This window comes from Xenopus laevis, chromosome 1S (genome assembly GCF_017654675.1).
Source record: "Xenopus laevis strain J_2021 chromosome 1S, Xenopus_laevis_v10.1, whole genome shotgun sequence".
NCBI lineage: Eukaryota > Metazoa > Chordata > Amphibia > Anura > Pipidae > Xenopus > Xenopus laevis.
In genome coordinates, this window is record NC_054372.1 from 141562606 (window position 1) to 141580922 (window position 18317).

The 18317-nt window shown below is 38.0% G+C and overlaps 2 protein-coding genes across 7 annotated transcripts in view; both read left to right on the plus strand.

Moving 5' to 3' along the window:
* bcr.S (BCR, RhoGEF and GTPase activating proteinS homeolog) overlaps nt 1-13187 on the plus strand; it is a 35439-nt gene extending 22252 nt beyond the window's left edge. Inside the window, exons 5-23 of the mRNA XM_018244087.2 lie at nt 1005-1112; nt 2357-2417; nt 2531-2583; nt 2677-2817; nt 3796-3917; nt 4008-4176; nt 4547-4666; nt 5161-5236; nt 5779-5883; nt 6198-6272; nt 6381-6478; nt 7300-7434; nt 7618-7677; nt 7821-7930; nt 8034-8173; nt 8288-8422; nt 8509-8614; nt 9867-10029; nt 11415-13187. Of these exons, the coding sequence (XP_018099576.1) occupies nt 1005-1112; nt 2357-2417; nt 2531-2583; nt 2677-2817; nt 3796-3917; nt 4008-4176; nt 4547-4666; nt 5161-5236; nt 5779-5883; nt 6198-6272; nt 6381-6478; nt 7300-7434; nt 7618-7677; nt 7821-7930; nt 8034-8173; nt 8288-8422; nt 8509-8614; nt 9867-10029; nt 11415-11504 (2067 nt within the window). The 3' untranslated portion in view covers nt 11505-13187. The remainder of the gene's footprint in view (nt 1-1004; nt 1113-2356; nt 2418-2530; nt 2584-2676; nt 2818-3795; nt 3918-4007; nt 4177-4546; nt 4667-5160; nt 5237-5778; nt 5884-6197; nt 6273-6380; nt 6479-7299; nt 7435-7617; nt 7678-7820; nt 7931-8033; nt 8174-8287; nt 8423-8508; nt 8615-9866; nt 10030-11414) is intronic.
* A 1874-nt stretch (nt 13188-15061) lies between these two features.
* The window catches only part of specc1l.S (sperm antigen with calponin homology and coiled-coil domains 1-like S homeolog), a 39789-nt gene continuing 36533 nt past the window's right edge, over nt 15062-18317 (plus strand). For 5 of the 6 annotated variants that reach the window (XM_018244093.2, XM_018244095.2, XM_018244094.2 and 2 more), the window contains exon 1: nt 18099-18272. Coding sequence is in view for 1 of the 6 variants with exons in the window: in XM_041580289.1 (XP_041436223.1) it covers nt 15312-15361 (50 nt within the window). In the remaining 5 variants the exon portion in view is untranslated. Of the gene's footprint in view, nt 15362-18098; nt 18273-18317 lie in introns of those variants that run through there. The other variant, XM_041580289.1, reaches the window with a different exon arrangement.

The following is an 18317-nucleotide window of genomic DNA, read 5'->3' on the forward strand; positions in this document are numbered from 1 at the left end:
ATTCTGTGGCTACTAAAGCAAATAAAGTTCTGTCTTGCATAAAAAAGGGCATTAACTCAAGGGTTGAAAACATAATTATGCCTCTTTATAGGTCCCTGGTAAGGCCTCATCTGGAGTATGCAGTTCAGTTTTGGACTCCAGTCCTTAAGAGGGATATAAATGAGCTGGAGAGAGTGCAGAGACGTGCAACTAAATTGGTTAGAGGGACGGAAGACTTAAATTATGAGGGTAGACTGTCAAGGTTGGGGTTGTTTTCTCTGGAAAAAAGGCGCTTGCGAGGGGACATAATTACACTTTACAAGTACATTAGAGGACATTATAGACAAATGGCAGGGGACCTTTTTACCCATAAGGAGGATCACCATACCAGAGGCCACCCCTTTAGACTAGAAGAAAATAACTTTCATTTGAAGCAACGTAGAGGGTTCTTCACTGTCAGGACAGTGAGGTTGTGAAATGCACTGCCGGGTGATGTTGTGATGGCTGATTCAGTTAATGCCTTTAAGAATGGCTTGGATGATTTTTTGGACAGACATAATATCAAAGGCTATTGTGATACTAAACTCTATAGTTAGTATAGGTATGGGTATATAGAATTTTAATTAAATGTAGGGAGGGGTGTGTGTATGGATGCTGGGTTTTCATTTGGAGGGGTTGAACTTGATGGACTTTGTCTTTTTTCAACCCAATTTAACTATAACTATGTAACTCCGGATAAAAAAAAAAAAAAGTTTGTTTATTGCAACAGGTCATAGACCAACTTCACCTGGCGCGTTTCAGGAGGAACAATAATCATTCCTCCCGAAACGCATCAGGTGATGTTGGTCTGTGACCTGTTGCAATAAACCTTTTTTTATGCGGAGTGCCGTCTGCTTTATGGTTCTAAGTATGGTATAAACCAATATGTTAAATTTTTTCTGTTCCTTCTCTACTTCAGTAACTTACCTTACGATTATTCTCTGCTTTGGCACTTGCATTTCCAACCTAATCATCCTCTATTCTAGGCCAGTCAGCTCGGGGTGTATCGCGCCTTTGTTGACAACTATGAGGTTGCCATGGAAACAGCGGAAAAATGTTGCCAAGCCAATGCACAGTTTGCTGAAATTTCAGAGGTGAAAATGACTTTCATCTCACTTCTGGGTGAATGGTAAAAATGCTTAAAAAATCAACTGCAAGTCAAAGATAGAATGTGACCTACAGAAGCCAGCTGAAAGAAATCCAGTGATATTTTCATTACGTTATGGTTTAATAATAAGAGTTTAGTTTTTGTTCATGAAAAATTACAAGTGGTAATTTTTTCCTGTTGTGCTGTGGTGAGTTCTAATTTCACATTTTGATAAATCTGCAAATTGTTTAATTTAAACAATGCAATGTAATTGTATTTAGTTATTGTTATCCCTGTCCTAATGAAATACAGTAAATAGTGCTGCCCATGCAACTACTACTGGGACATTTTGGCTGAGACAATTGCTGTCCTTTTGACATGTCAACCCCTAAAGCACTGACTTTAATCTATGGTAGAAGAATGACTTGTGTGCCAGAGCAATTGCTTTTTATCAGACACTATTCAGCATTTTGTCTGAGAAAAGTCTATGTTCAATACATATAGATTTCAGTAAAAAACAAACAAAAAAACAAACACACGCAATTTTAAATATGGCATCTGTCAGCTGAGCCCTAAAAAGCTCAATGGTAGCACTTTTAACTTCATAAATGTGTTGCTGACCTTTCAGCACCCCATAAACATTGCCCACTCCTGATAAACTACTGATAGACCAACTAATGACAGTTAACAATGCAAAGGACAAATTTTGTTGAAAGTAAAATGAATGAATATCCTATTTCATGCCAAAAAAAAGTCCATAGATAGGCCATTTGTCCTTACAGTAACAGGGCAAATCTAGAACTCCTAGGTCAGATCATTATGTTGCGTTTTAGCAATTGCAAAAAACTTGATTATCCTGAGGGGAAAAAAACTACTGCATATCCAATCAAATGTCAACAATAGGATGAAACATTTATCATACTGAAGTCTTGCATCACATTGAAGAATCCAGCCATAAATGCGTATGTTTGGTGGCTATTACAGGTGGCAGAAGAAGTTGGCTTATTTATGAACACCTTAAAGCACATACCCTCTTCTTGTCCGTGAGCCTTACAAATGAAAAGGGTTCGGGGGCTGGGGGGAAGTATGATTGTGTGTGATGTATGTAACCTCCATAGCAGAGCATGTGGTGAGAATGTTACTGTTGTATTTGAATGCAGAGTTGTATAAAGAAGGCATTATCTTCAGATGTTTTGAACTTCAAAAAAGGGAAACCTTATTCTAACACTTATTATCTTACATTTATTTTAGAACCTAAAGGCTAGAAATACACGAGAACCCAAAGATAATTCATCAAAAACCACGCTGGAGGGTAAGTGGGGCTCATGTAGATAACTGTTTTTTTTTTTATTATTCTAAGAACTTGCATTTGAGCACTGTAGCAATAAAACAAAGCGGTTTCCCTTTTTTTTTTTTTGCCCTTAGCACTACTTTACAAGCCTGTGGATCGAGTAACTCGCAGTACTCTGGTTCTACATGTGAGTGATTTTCCCATTAGAATCTATTTCAGTGCGATTAGCAGGTCAGTGTCACCAGTTCAATGTCCCATGTCATGCTTTCTGATTTTCTAGGACCTGTTAAAACATACTCCTGTTGGGCACCCAGACTATCCTCTTCTGCAGGATGCTCTCCGGATATCCCAGAACTTTTTATCGAGCATCAATGAGGAGATAACGCCTCGCAGGCAGTCAATGACTGTACAGAAAGGAGAAGTGAGTCACAGCAGTAGGAAGCATGGTATTATTAGAATTATTTTTTCCATGTAGGTTAGTACAACTAAACTAAGGAAATCTACCGTGTGTGTTGCGCCAATGTTACCTTTAAATTATTGGTCACATACACAAAAATTTAGCTTCTTTGCTAACTTTTAAGCTTTCCGTTCACACCACAGTTTGTTTTATGTGTTGGGCGCAAACCCTGAGTGTGCATGCATGTGCCCACAGTTTAGAGACACATTGGATTGCACTACAAGCGCCAGCTGTTGCTATTTTTCTCCAGTGAGAGATATTTTTCCAGATTTTTTAATTTTTTTAGCATTTGGTTTAGGGTTGTTTATTCTGTGTCTGTTTAAGTCACCTGACTTGTTTCAGCTTTGTGTGCCCATTATTTGTCCATGATCAAAACAAGATATCAAAAAGCCAAATGTGCTGCCAAAGCTGACAATGGGAATAGTGTGAACACAAATTCTTACCTTAATTTAACATGTTGCGAATCCCATATTTATCATGGGTGATTTGGAGGCAATTTGGAGAATTTTGCATATGGGAAAATGTGGCACAATGACGGTAATGCCTATATGTGTGAATTATTCCTAGCAGGATTATGTTTATAAAAGGCACAGGGGAGAATTTACTATATGCCCTGGCAGAAGTGCAAGGACACACTCCTTAGTGCTCATTCACGGAGCACTTCTGCCTCAAAAGTGAGGAGTAGAATGCGGCATTGGCAGGTGCAGGCCAGCCAGGTCCCTCCTCCACATACTAACTTGCATGTCTGAACGTTAGGGGTTGGGTAGGTGACCCTATAAAAATCAGTAAGCAGGTAGCCTTTATGTGTTTTAAAATTAACATTTAATTGGTTGCTATGGGTTATTAGATCTATTTTAACATTTATTAACATCTGTGACCATAACTTATATATTGTAGCTCAATGCTGTTGTGACAGTATCTTCCCCTTTATTTTTGTTCCAGCACAGGCAGCTCTTGAAGGACAGTTTTATGGTAGAACTAGTAGAAGGTGCCCGAAAACTGCGTCACGTCTTCCTGTTTACCGATTTGCTTCTCTGTGCCAAACTGAAAAAACAGATTGGAGGGTAAGGGATATTGTGTCCGTTTGGGGAGCACAGGGTTTTTTTTGTATGAAGTATGATAACATCTGAGGGATCTTTTGTTGGTGTTTCTAGGAAAAGCCAACAATATGACTGCAAGTGGTACATTCCTCTTGCTGACCTTAACTTCCAGACAGTAGATGAATCAGAAACCACTTCCAACATTCCTACGATTCCAGATGATGAGATTGAAGCCATCAAAGTAAAGATATCACAACTAAAGAGCGATATCCAGAGGGAGAAGGTATACACTGTTTATTTTTAAAACTCACATTATTCAATGTATGCACAGTAATGCACTTCCTTCTGCAATCTGTTATACTGTAACACAGATCATTCTCCTGCAGTTCTTCCCAGCGCACTCCTTCATGACCTAGTTGCATTTTATTACTCACTTTTATTTTCTAAACGCTGTTTTCTATTTATGCTTGTGTTGGGCACAGTGTATAAATGTGTTTTACCTGCTTGGTATGATATATTTGCTGTGTTATCTGAGCTGAATACTTTTGCATAATTTAATTTATTAAAGTTATGTTCATCTGTATTTGTACATCCATGATCATAGCTGGTTGTAGAATTTACTAGATCCTGTTAAAAAATTCCCCCTTTTACAGAAAGCTCATAAAGGAGGTAAGGGACTTGAACGCCTTCGCAAGAAGTTGTCAGAACAGGAGTCTGTGTTACTCTTGGTTTCACCAAGTATGGCTTTCCGCATGCAGAACCGCAATGGCAAGGTAACTTTTTCAAGCAAACAACCTTCTCAGTCTATCAGTTCTTCCAACCTTTCCAGTCATCTCATGGTTTTTTTTTAGGGTGCTTGGCCAAATATATAAACTACCTTTTAAATACAGAGGCAATACACCCATTTGAATTAATCTATTCTAAGGGCCTTCCCAGCCAACCAGCAGGGCCACAGCAACTCTACAGAATATGTGCTTCTGCTCTGGTAATTCTGTGAATATTATACTATCTAGCAGGGTGAATAAGCCTTAAGAAACTTAGCATTTTTGCTTATTTGAATAATTACCAGAGACCATATTACCAGAGATTAGACAAGTATATTTTGTGGAAAAACTGCATATTGCAGTCTGTCCTTCCATCCTATTTTCAGCTCATCGCTTGCATGATCTTCTTTCTGAACAAGTTGCATTGCACTACCAAATCTGCATTACCTAGATAAGTGAAACGCACTACTTAAAATATTTTCCCAACTGATTTTTTTCTGCAGAGTTACACATTACTCACTTGGTCCGATTATGAACGAGCGGAGTGGGGAGAGCATATCCGGGAGCAGCAGAAGAAGTGTGAGTGAATTAGTGTGTGCTATTAAAGGAGATGTCAACCCAAAATAATACTTTTTTGCCTAATAAAAAAACAACATAATTCTAAGCAAATTTGTTATATACATTCATTACAAATTGTTTATGTTTTTTAAGTTATTATGTATATGTATTGCTGTTGAAAGCAGTGTTTGTCCATTTCTCTTCTCTGCCCTGGTGGCTCTGGCTTTTGAAACAATGGAACAATAGCCAAGGAATTGACAGACCTGTCTTGCTGGAGGAGACTGGCTATTGCAACATTGTTTAAAAAGTAACAACCAGCAGTTGAGTAAATGCTGCTTTCAATAGCATTTACATTTACAAATAACTTTTAAAGCACTAATAATTTTTTAAAGATTCATATTGGAAAGATGATTATAATTGTGTTTTCTTTTTTAGGAAAATATATTTTTGGGGTTTATAAGTCCTTTAAGGGATTCCATAGCTTTTACAGCACTACATAAATAATCTTCAATATTTTTAAACTGCAAGTTACTATCACATTTTGTTTTTTTGTTTTTTTACAGGTTTTAAAAGTTTCTCTTTGTCCTCACTGGAAATTCAGATGCTGACAAACTCTTGTGTTAAACTTCAGACTGTACATAGGATTCCACTGACACTCAGCAAGGAGGGTGAGTGATGAATGGGGACATGTGATGGTGTAAGTGTGCGTGTACACATACAGGTATGGGATCTGATATCCAGAAATCCTTTATCCAGAAAAGTTCAAATTATGGAAGGGCTGTATCAAATAATTAAACATTAATTACATTTTCTCTCAAATAATAAAACAGCATCTTGTACTTGATCCCAACTGAGAAATAATCAATCCTTATTAGAGACTTAACAATACTATTGGTCTTATAATGTTGAAATTAATTTTCAGGAGACTTAATGTATGGTGATCCAAATTATGGAAAGACCTCTTTATTTTTTTCTTCTACAGATGATGAGTCTTCTGGACTTTATGGCTTCCTAAATGTTATTGTTCACTCAGCAACTGGATTCCAGCAGAGCTCAAGTAAGTGCTTAATATACATTGTGCATTCTCTGTTCTGGGAAATGTAGGCTGAGAACACTAAATGCTTAGGGCAAAGAATGCTTCACATTCATATCTTCTTCTCTTTAGATCCCTTCTGCACACTTGAAGTGGATTCTTTTGGTTATTTTGTTAACAAGGCAAAAACACGTGTTTATCGCAACACTACAGAGCCCAACTGGAATGAGGTCAGGAGGATTAGCTGATCTATATTCTCTCTCATCCCTTTCCTATAAGATCATCGTTCTGCTAATCAATACAAAACCTGAAAAACACACATTAAAATTCCTTCTTCATTTTCCATAATTTTGCAGCCTGGTATATTACATTGCATGCTAGCAGACAGAACTAGGTCTAGAATTTAAATTCCTAATGTTTTTACATTATACAACGTTGTGTTGAGCAATAAATGCAGAAGATATTTCTTCTTTATTGCCTCTTTTGGGTACACTGAAAAACAGGCAAATAATCGGTGGATAAAATAAATTAGTTGAATGGGTAGCTTTTCTGGCTAAAGATAACAAAGCTATTTGTTATTTATATTTAAATACATAGCACAATTGGCATTGTCGTCAGCACCAGGTAGTGGCTGCAAAGGCTGATAAAAAAAAAAGTAATTATCAGAACAATGCAAGGGGCATGGGGCCATTTATTGCAAGTTGAAGAGATATAATCTAGCATATGCAGGAAGGGAAGAGGCTAAGGGTTTATAGATAGGTTTTAGCTCCCCCCCCCCGTGTTACCTAACCACCGCTATGACATCCCCACCATCCCCTGGGACCTATAAACCACCATGCCACCAATGCCCCGTCCACATAACGACACCAGCTACACAGTTACAGAAGAGGTATGTGACAAGAGTCCTAGTACCTCCCTACAATTGCACCCTAGGCAAGTGCCTCTTCTATGTACTCCTACTTTGATCTCCATCTTGACATTTTCACAGGTTTCTATCTGATTCCTCTCAATCAGATGATGTTCACTATTATTTTCCATGTTCCACATATAGGAGTTTGAGATTGAGCTGGAGGGATCACAGACCCTTCGAATCCTGTGCTATGAGAAGAGCTGCAACCGGAACAGGCCTATGAAGGAGGATGGGGGAGACACCAGTGAGCGCATGGTAGCTAAGGGGCAAGTGCAGGTATGTCAGACAGGAGGGGCACACAGGCTGTGAAAAGTGTACAGGACAAAGACCAAATAGTATAGAATGTGTCAAAGTTATTGTGAGAGATGAATGGGCAAGAAGTAGAAAAGCATAGTAATGTGCACAAATAAAAACTGTCTGCCACACATTCTTATTTTTTTTCTGCACTTCTGATTCTAGCTTGAATCTCAGCTGGCCCTTGGGAAGGATTGGCATCGTTCTGTTGTATCTATGAATGGGGTAAGTATCCAGGCATATTTCTAAAAAATTCCTTATAATATTCTTTGCCCCCAATTTTTATACCGCATGGAGCATCCTCTGTCTTCTTAGGCCTTACCTAGCATTTTAGTCCCTTTTTTTCTAAAGGAATTTTTTACCTGCAGATTGAAGTAAAATTGTCAATGAAGTTTACAAGCCGTGAGTTCAGTCTAAAGCGACTCCCTTCGCGCAAACAGACTGGTGTCTTTGGTGTTAAAATTGCTATAGTTACCAAGTAAGTGCAAATATTTGCCCTCTAATCCTTATTAATGCCATGCACAGTATATTTCATGCCCTCTGAAATTCCATTTCTGACATGTTCTGTCTCCTTTCTGTAGAAGAGAACGCTCAAAGGTGCCATACATTGTACGTCAGTGTGTGGAAGAAATTGAAAGACGTGGATTGGAAGAAGTTGGCATTTACAGGGTATCTGGAGTAGCTACAGACATCCAAGCACTGAAGAATGTCTTTGATGCAAGTAAGTGCAAGAGAAAGCTGAAAGCAGCAGAGTGTGGGAACTGACTAGAAGAGAACAGTACATAGTTCACCTCTTGTCACTTATCAGATCATTATCTTCATATCTCTCTCTAAGATAACAAGGATGTCTCTGTCATGATGAGTGACATGGATGTCAATGCCATTGCTGGGACACTGAAACTGTATTTTAGGGAGCTTCCAGCTCCACTTTTCACTGATGAGTTGTACCCCAACTTTGCAGAGGGTATTGGTAAGTAGTTATATTTAACATTGTTCACACACAAATTAAAGGAACATTTATTTATTTTAAATTATGTAATTCCTCTTATTTCTCAGCCCTGTCAGATCCTGTGGCCAAAGAGAGCTGCATGCTGAACCTGCTACTTTCTCTGCCGGAACCCAACCTGCTCACATTTCTCTTCTTGCTCGATCACCTCAAGAGGTACTATGGGAAAACCTTACATTATACAGTTGGGCTGTGATCTAATTACTATAATAATGAGAAATGTGACAAACAGTAGTTACTGAGTGGGGTGATTTCTGAGCTCAGCATCATTATAATATGATCCTTGAAAATAAACTTACTTAAAGAGTGTGGTTTAATGGTGGAAATAAACAGGCATAATTTTGATGTTTAATAGAGCCATATAGTTTACAAACCAAATACACCTAGCAGCACACTTAGCAGACCTAATGCTACAAAATGAAATAACAGAGGTTTGTGTTTGTTTTGGTGTACCTATGTTAACGTGCAACTCTCATAGCCAGTTCTCTTCCCATGTTCTGGGACTTGCATATTTTCCATGCCCACACCCAGCACCAAGCAAATATTGCTTTCCTGTTTCCATCCCTTACCCACGTTACTAATTCAAGCTCTGTTAGTCACTGTACACAGACATGATGATCTTTTAAAGCGATGACTGACGGCTGTTTTACAGTATCTTTACTGTCAGGAAACTATATGCTGGGCAAGTTTCAGACAGTTTCCTGTGTTTTTAACCTGTATTGTGCTATATTAGTCTATGTAAATGTGAATGTTTCCGTAGGCTGGCAGGTTTGCATTAAATGCATTATTTTTCTAATCAAATTCTGAGCCCTAATTTGCATACCCTGGTTTATGAAAAGATTGAACTTGTGTAATCTGCAAACAAAGGTTTGTTATGTTTGTTAAGTCACATGACATTAAGGTTTTATATTCTATTCAGCTGTATATTTGGTTCCGGATTCTGTTCAGCTGTATACTGAGGGGCAGATTTATCAAGGGTCGAATTGAAAATTAGAAATTAGAATTTTTGGCTTTTCTTAAGGTCAAAACTCGACTAGGGAGTTATTCAAGTTCGATAACGAGTTTTTTTAAAAAAAAAATCGAATTCGATTTTCGAGGTTTATCATACACTGGCCCTTTAAAACTCAAACTCGAATATTTGACATACTGTAGTAATACATTTGAATTGACATACTGTAGTAATGCATTTGGACTTTCAGGATCCTGTAATAATGTATTTTGCACTGCATATTATTCATTATTATTAAGTACATTCAGAGATAAGTCAGTTAGGAGCTCATTGGCTAAGGTCTATTTATTCACACAGTGTAAAATAAAACACACTTTCATAAATGATCATTTAATTTTACACTGCATATTAAAAAGGCCCCCAAATATTTATCCTTTCCCACATTCTTTCTCCTATTAGGGTTGCAGAGAAGGAAAGTCAGAACAAGATGTCCCTACACAACCTTGCCACTGTTTTTGGACCTACTTTGCTACGGCCATCAGAAAAAGACAGTAAAATCCCAGTAAATCCTACACAGCCAATAAGCATGGCTGATAGCTGGAGTCTAGAAGTAATGTCACAGGTAAGATGAATATTCTGATTTCACCCATTTTTCTGGACATTTGGGATGCTGTTTCTCTGTGTATATAAGCACAAACTCTCTGCGTCTATTGTATTCATTTTTCAGGTAACTAAAATGAGTAGTTTTATATTTATTGTTATAATATTGTGAATATAAAATGCTTGTTTGCTTTGAATTGAAGTAGACCAAGAGATTAGAATGGGGCTGCTTTATGGCAGCTTTATCTGCCATGGGTGAAAAAAGGAGCAGGGCCAAGCAGTGCTTTATGAGCTCTTGAATATAGAGAAGATACCTCTTAGCTGAGACACTTTAAGGTTATAAGGAGCATTTTGTACAATAGCAAGTTATTATTGTGGAAATTTGTTCCCAGTATGTGTTACTGGCCATAGACCAATGCTCTAGGCAGATGACAAGATGTAAATGTTTAGATGTAACCATATCATATTGAACTTAACAGAGATGATAGTTGTTGTCTTCTTAAAGGAACAGTAACACCAAAAAAGTGTAACAATTTAACTCAAATATAATGTAGTGTTGTCCTGTGCTGGTAAAAACACTACTATAGTTTATGTAAAACTGCCTGGCTTATCTTTCAAATATTGCTTTTTTAAATATGTTTGACTGACCACTGTTAGGGTCACAGTGGTTAAACATGGTGCAGCTTTCTCTGGCTATGAGCAAGTTGTGCTGTTCAATATATGGGAGAACAGTAACACCAAAACAGGAGTAATGGAATAGTAACTGCTGTGTATCCATGGGGGCAGCCATTCAAACTCAAATCAAACTGTTAAATAGGTGACATAGTAAATAACAGGTAAACTCTGTAAAACACCATTGTATTGTACAGAGTGTATCTGTTATCTGCTATGTAACCTGTGCCTTTTCTTCTTTTTTCCAGCATGAAAAGCTACTCCTATGGCTACACAGCAGTGTAACGATTTTGATAAATCTGCCCCTAAATGTTTATCGCTTTAAAACACTTTATGTTTGGTGTTACTATTCCATTACTCCTGTTTTGGTGTTACTGTTCTCCCATATATTGAACAGCACAACTTGCTCATAGCCAGAGAAAGCTGCACCATGTTTAACCACTGTGACCCTAACAGTGGTCAGTCAAACATATTTAAAAAAGCAATATTTGAAAGATAAGCCAGGCAGTAGGTGTGAGTCTGTATAGGCTTATCCCTTTATAGTAAGTGTCCTCAACATTTTTTATCCATGAGCCAAAAAAAAGAGTTGGGTAACAATAGGGGTGGTAAGCAACACGTTGCTCGTGAGCCACTGGTTGGGGATCACTGATTTATAGGTATAACTTGATGCATATTAGCCTGTGGTGTACTGTGCTGCTTTGCAATCATTACTCCTTATGTGATTCTGTTTTACAGGTGCAAGTTCTTCTGTACTTTCTGCAGTTAGACACTATCCCTACTCCAGACAGCAAGCGCCAGAGTATACTCTTTTCTACTGAAGTATGATTTCTGCTCTCCAACTGCTGCTGAAGTCATCTCAATGTAACCTGTGAAATCTTCAGAAAGGAGGAGAACTGGCATACTGTCACCATCCTGCCTGTCCCTTTGCAACATGCACACACTGTGATAGAAGGGACCCGTAATCTGTTCCCTCCCACACTCTGCACACACTGAGTATGTGCCACAGGGAATTGTAAGCTTTTTTTAATTTATTTATTTATTAGGATTTAGTCTAGTCAGAGATCGGCAATCTTTAACTCTCTAGCTGTTGCAGAACTGCTAATTCCAGAATGTTAAGTTTCCAGCTGGGAGCCATGGCCCAGACTGAACTTGCTGGGACAAGTAGTTTAACAGTAGGGAGTTCTTAGATGGCTGTCTATGGCAGTTTAGATAATATGTAAAACAGCTGATGGGTCTTCCCTTTGCTCCTGTATCTAGACCAGTATCCCACAAGGTCGTAGCAATAGTTATTTGTATCCTGTCTTGGACCAAAACACTATATTTTATACAGACTGGGCTATGGCTGGGTGCCACAATTCATCATATTCCTGAAGCTTCTTCATAGTAGCCATTCTAGAAAAAAAAAATACTTAGGAGATTATTTTTAAAAATCAAATTTTTTCAGATTTTTTTTTAAATAAAACTAGAATCCACAATTTTGCTCTTATTTATCAATAAAAAAAAACTGACTTTTTTGGATTGTAGTGCGAAAAACCCAAATTTTTCGCATTTGACCCGGAAAAACCAACGTCAAACCTTTTCATGAGGGTTAAAACATCTTCAAATGGTTATGGGGTCATCTGCCATTGACTTTTACATGAATTCGAGAGGTTTTAGATGGAGTATTTTTGGATTCTGAGTTTTTCCAATGCTGTTTTAATGTGATTCGCCTCCTGCTTTGTCATTATCAGCCACCAGGTGTCAGTGTAATACAATTATACTTGTCATATTTGTGACTGGAATGGTTCGGGAGCTCTGTGAAGGGGCATATTTATAAAGCTGTGAAAAATATAACAAGCCAAAAAAAGTGTAGAAAACAAACAAACAAGGTGTGTTTAGAATCTATGTTGTCCTTATGCATAAATTAACAACATGCACCTATAAAATCATCCATTGTAAAGGACTTATCACCCTGGTATATGTGTATATCAAGGTTTTCACTCATCTGGGACATGATATATGCATTTATAATGAAATCCAAAGCAACTGGACTTGCTGATCAATGTGAAAACACTCATCTGAGCAGCATCTCAAGATTTATGAGTCCAGTTGATTTGGGTTTAGCACTTCATGAGAGGGATGCACCGAATTGGTTTGAGATTCAGCCTTTTTCAGCACGATTTGGATACGGCCGAATCCTTCTCCCTGGCCGAACCGGATCCAAATCCTAATTTGCATATGCAGGGAGGGAAATCGCGTGAGTTTTTGTCACAAAACAAGGAAGTAAAAATTCCCCTTTCCACTCCTAATTTGCATATGCAAATTAGGATTCCGTTTGGTATTTGGCCGAATCTTTCGCAAAGGATCCGGGGGTTCCGGTGAATCCAAAATATTTTACTCCACATAAAAGATATAGCGCCCTGAAGTCAATAGGACAAATTGTGAAGGCAGAAAATTCTGGTGTAAAAAGCGGCGGCGTCCAATTATACTTTTTTAAAAACAAATGGAACTTTTAACTGAAAAATTTTACATGGCTTTATAAATATGTTCAATATTACATTGTATCCTGAGATATTAATGTGGCAGTTTGGTGTATTTCAAAAGCATTTTAAAATGAATAGATGTGCCCCCTAATATTTCATTCCCAATGGGAGACACTGTGCCTGTGGCTGATTTTCCCTAAGTATTTTAGGTGTTTGTGTAATAGTCTTTAGGGCAGTTTTTTAGATTGTGATGTTTTTTGGCATGCTTTAAAGATTTCCTTCTACAGCTGGATTTAAATATTGATGTTTTATTAGCCAAAAACTAGCATGAAAACAATTTTTCAAATAATATGGTGCCTGTATGCCCATCCCAAGCCCTTTCTGTGTAATATGCAAAATACTCGCTGCTTGGAGCAGTCAGGATTCAGGGCTAATCTTGAATTCTCCAGAGTAGAGGGTGAGCGACTGCTGCAAATAACCCGGATCATGATCATATCATGGGGACCTGAAGCCATAAAGTTATTGATTAAATAATAAGTTGTTTGAGCTGCTCAAGCATTACCTTTCCTTGAAAATGAGGAAACGGTATCAAGGGACCTATCTGCTTTCTGTATGCAGAGCTGGTCTCTGTGTTCAATCGTGTCATAAGTCAGACCACAGAAATGCACTGCCAAAGTCACCGACATGTTCTATTGACATTCCTCCTGTTACAGACATGCTTTGTGTGTGATCTGTGCTCTGGGTCAGGCATTAAGTGCTATGATGCAGTTGTTCCCGGATTTCTGGGGGTATTGGTTCACTGCTGAGCACAATTTTTTAAGTCTGTAATACAGCTTCATTTGCTTTCTGGGTTATCTTTGTAGGGAATTTGAGAATCACTTTTTTGTGTGTTTGAGTGCCTACTTATTTAGTATATACACCCAGGAATACAGATATGCATCACTCCTATTTAGGTTTAGTACAGCCAAACTGGTATAGCGTCAGGGTATGTTGGTACAGGTATGAGACCTGTTATCCAGAATGCTTGGGACCTGGGGTTTTCCGGATAACGGATCTTTCCATGATTTGGATCTTGATACCTAAAGTCTAGTAGAAAATCATTTAAACATTAAATAAATCCAATAGGCTTGTTTTGCTTCCAAAAGGATTAATTATATCTTAGGTTTGATCAAGAACAAAGTACTGTTTTATTATTACTGAGAAAAAGGATATCATTTGGATTATTTGTATAAAATGGAGTCTATGGGCTTTCTGGATAACAGGTTTCCGGATAACGAATCTCATATCTGTATTGGTATCAATTGCCTGTAACTCTGGGTATATGGTGTGTGAGTATGTATGTATGTATATATATTCTGTTGGCACCAGGGCATTATCCTCTTTTGAAGTGTGTGCAACAGTCTTAAAATTTGTATATATATATATATATATATATATATATATATATATATATATATATATATATATATATATATATACACACACATACATACATACATCAGTGAGGACACAGGAGTTGAAGTCAGAACTCACTGAAATTACATGCTTTGATGCCATGCCATTTCCTTGTGACTGGATCCATGCAGTTTATACCAGAGCTTTATTTATTATAGGAGAGGATTCAGGGACTCTAGAGTTACAGTAATGTAAGCATGGAAGGTACTGTCCTACACCTCTGTCCTGGAGGCAGGAAGTATGTCTCAGAAACAGAGGGTTTTTTTTCTAATAATATTTAAAAAAGGGAATATATTGTATTTGTTAAAATATTCAAAACTGTTTGTAACCTCTGTTTGTACACACAAGCTATTCAATAAAATATCTGAAGACAACAAATGTGAATTGGTGATTAATATGCCAGGAGGCAGATCAGATTTTCTTTTTCAGGGCTTATCAACTAGACCCAAGACATCATGGTAGGTTAGTGGAAAATTGTGCCCTTGTTGACACAATGCAGGTGCAGGTATGATACTGATCCATATGTGCACTGCCTTCACTCTCCTTCTTTCTGTCCATTCAGTATCCGGGAAGGTGAACACAGAAAGGCAGCAAAGAAACTTCCTCTGGTTGGTTAAACTGGTACCACACGTGGCCATACAGGTGCTTCTGTAACAGCCTTGACCAGCAAACGGAAATACACTGGGCACAACAGGATTATCAGATTCACAGCACAATGTTATGGCTTGTACGTATTGGAAGACACTGTATCAAGGGTCCAGACAGGTGCGAACCTGGGTTATGTTTATTATTCAAATGCAGGAATGGTCATATTGTGTTGCTTACAATAAGGAAACATATAAACAAGTAATTTCAGACTGCAGCAGCACACAGCTCAGCCACTCAACTCAGACAGAGGGTGTTAAGTACAGAGTTGAAATTATGCACGATAGAGGGATTATAGCAATTTCTAGGAAAACTCCGGATCATGCTCACTATCCACTTGCTCAATTTACAGACCCTCCTCATTGTAACAGTGTGTATGTTCAGGTGGTGTCGGCAGGTTACTAGTATAGTAGATAGGCCAGGAGTCTCTCAAAGCTGCATCTGTATAAAAAAAATAAAAATACAACACCATAGCTGGCCAGTGAGAACTCCCAAGTCTATTTTATTTACTTTTATGGGGTTTTTAGAGGTATATTATGTAAAAACAATGGGAACTTTATTTTTACCATTTGATAAATATGCCCTAAAATTTTGTTGGAAAAGAAAGAAAAAACATGTCACACAACACTTGGCTCATGTCTGTGTAAGCCAAATTCTACAGTACCAGCTGCAAGTTCTCAGTAGCCAATAAATATACAAGCACAGGTCTTATAGTACTATAGGGAAAAAGTATAAATTGATGAAACTGCTTCTCTTGGCAGGACAGGCTGGAGCCCTCTGTAGTATCTATCTCCTAACATTTTGTCTCTCATATAATGCGGCAACAGATAATTTAAATAACAACCAGGGCTTGTATATTCATCCAGTGCACCACGTTGGACAGCTGCCATCCCTTGCTCCCCAATGGTCCAGAAAACATAAAACATATGGGGGTTATTTATTGAGGGTGTCACCAGGTTTGTAAACACAGCGACCAGTTTTGTTTTTTTTTGAGAGAATGCTACCTGCTGATTAGTTCACTAGATTTTGCAGGTTTTTTTTTTTACATCCCCAATATGTATTACCGTACTCTGACACTTCTCTGCAACTTCTTGATTTGACATTACTTTTTATATGGCTGTAAGGCTTAAAATGAATATATTTGTTATGTTTTTTTGCAATTCCAGAAAATAAACTTTCTTTGGGGAAAATCTCTAAGAATTTGCATATATATATCACATACCTCAGTAAATACTAAAAAAAATTCTGATTTACTTATCTGCAGTATTCAAGAAAACAATAGGGAAGGATAAGGTTCTGTCATGATTTTTATGGTATCGTTTTTTATTCTAAATTACACCAAGTACATTGCAAGTAATTCATTCTACCATTTAAAATGTTATTATTGAACCAATAATTTAGTTGTAATATTGGTATGTTGCCGGCCATCACAGGTGATTGTGCCTGATCCTGTGCTTTCAGAAAGAGACAGCTCTTCACAATGAAACTGCTTTCAGATAAGCTACTGTTTCTACTTAGTGTAACTGGAGAAGCTGAAACTTGTTTTAGCGAGACTTGGTTTCACTATTGAGTGTTCTCATATCTGCCACTAGGTGGGGCATGGGTGCATTTTTAGCAATGCAGGTGTCATGGAACTGTTACCTTCTCATTCTTCTGTCGATGGGCTTCAAAAGGGAAAGGGAGTGATATCACTCCAACTTGCAGTGAAAGAGTAAATTAAGTTTATCAGAGCACAAGTCGCATGCCTAACGGCACCTGGGAAAATAACATGTCTATCCCCATGTCAGATTTCAAAATTAAATATAAAAAAAAAATCTGCTTATTCTTTTGAGAAATGGATTTCAATTCAGGATTCTGTTGGAGGATCTTTATTAACTGATGCATTTTGTACAAAACATGTTTTCCAGGGACAGAATCCCTTTAGCTGTAAAAGCTTTCATGAGTGTGCTTGCCCTGTGCATATATTAAAATATACTTAAATGTTGAACTCTACTTCAACTTAAAAATAAGGTATATGACACGACCAGCTGAAACATGTCCAGAACTGACCCCTACAGCCTTCCCATTGATATGAATGTTCATATTCCAGTCTTTCATTCAAACCCATTGAGTGGATACAAGGGAAACTAGACCCTCACAAAAGATTAAAGCAGTTTTTGAAGTAAGCAGCCTCTATAACTGCAGCATAATTTGTACATTGTCTCCCTATATAGATGTACTCTGTAATAGTATCACAAAAGGGAGACAGTGTAACTGACAGGTTAGGAAACCCTGTATTCATTTAATAAATCATCAGTTTAAGTCTGTGGTTTAAGTAATTTGCAGGGAATTAGCCTGAAGACAAGTCAACCAGAGACAGGGAGTGATCACAGGTGGTGGGCAACTCTAAGGGAATTAGTGACAGATAATGAGAAGCTTAGTAAGCTTCAATGAACATGTAGATTTAGGAGAATGTTACTAGACCTAAAGGCTTGAGGATAAAATGACTAAGTGAAGTAAAGAATGCCAGAGTGGAAGAAAGAATGAAATGCAGAGGCAGGACAAGAGATTGGTGTCTCCTGATGCCAGAATTGGACTCAGAATACAGACACATGCTGCGAGAAGTGGCAAATGGTTACAACATATAGAATATTTGTTCAGCATGTGATCTGGAAACATTGATGTTTCACAACTGTAATGTAATAATGAGAGAAACGATCTCAGCATTGTAATGACGGTCTCCTGACAGCCTACAATCCCCGAGCGTGTTTGCTCCAGGAATGCATTTTACTGGCGTTCCACAGTGTAAACAAAAGAGGCCACGCCTACACATTGCACAGCTGGTCCCCTGAGATGCCTTTACTCGCAACTCACACTGGGCGGAAGCAAGTAATGTACACACAGGCAGAATGGATTGCGTATCTAGAGGGTTTGTGTAGCGCATGCGCAGAGAACAGCGTAGTCTGGGGTCTTGTTGTCAGGCTCAGTGAGATGCCGGAACCGGAAGTGAGTTGAGAAGGCTCAGAACCTAGCGAAACGAAGCGGCTACACGGTGAGTGGAACGGATTATGATAATTTACCGTGTATAAATAGATTC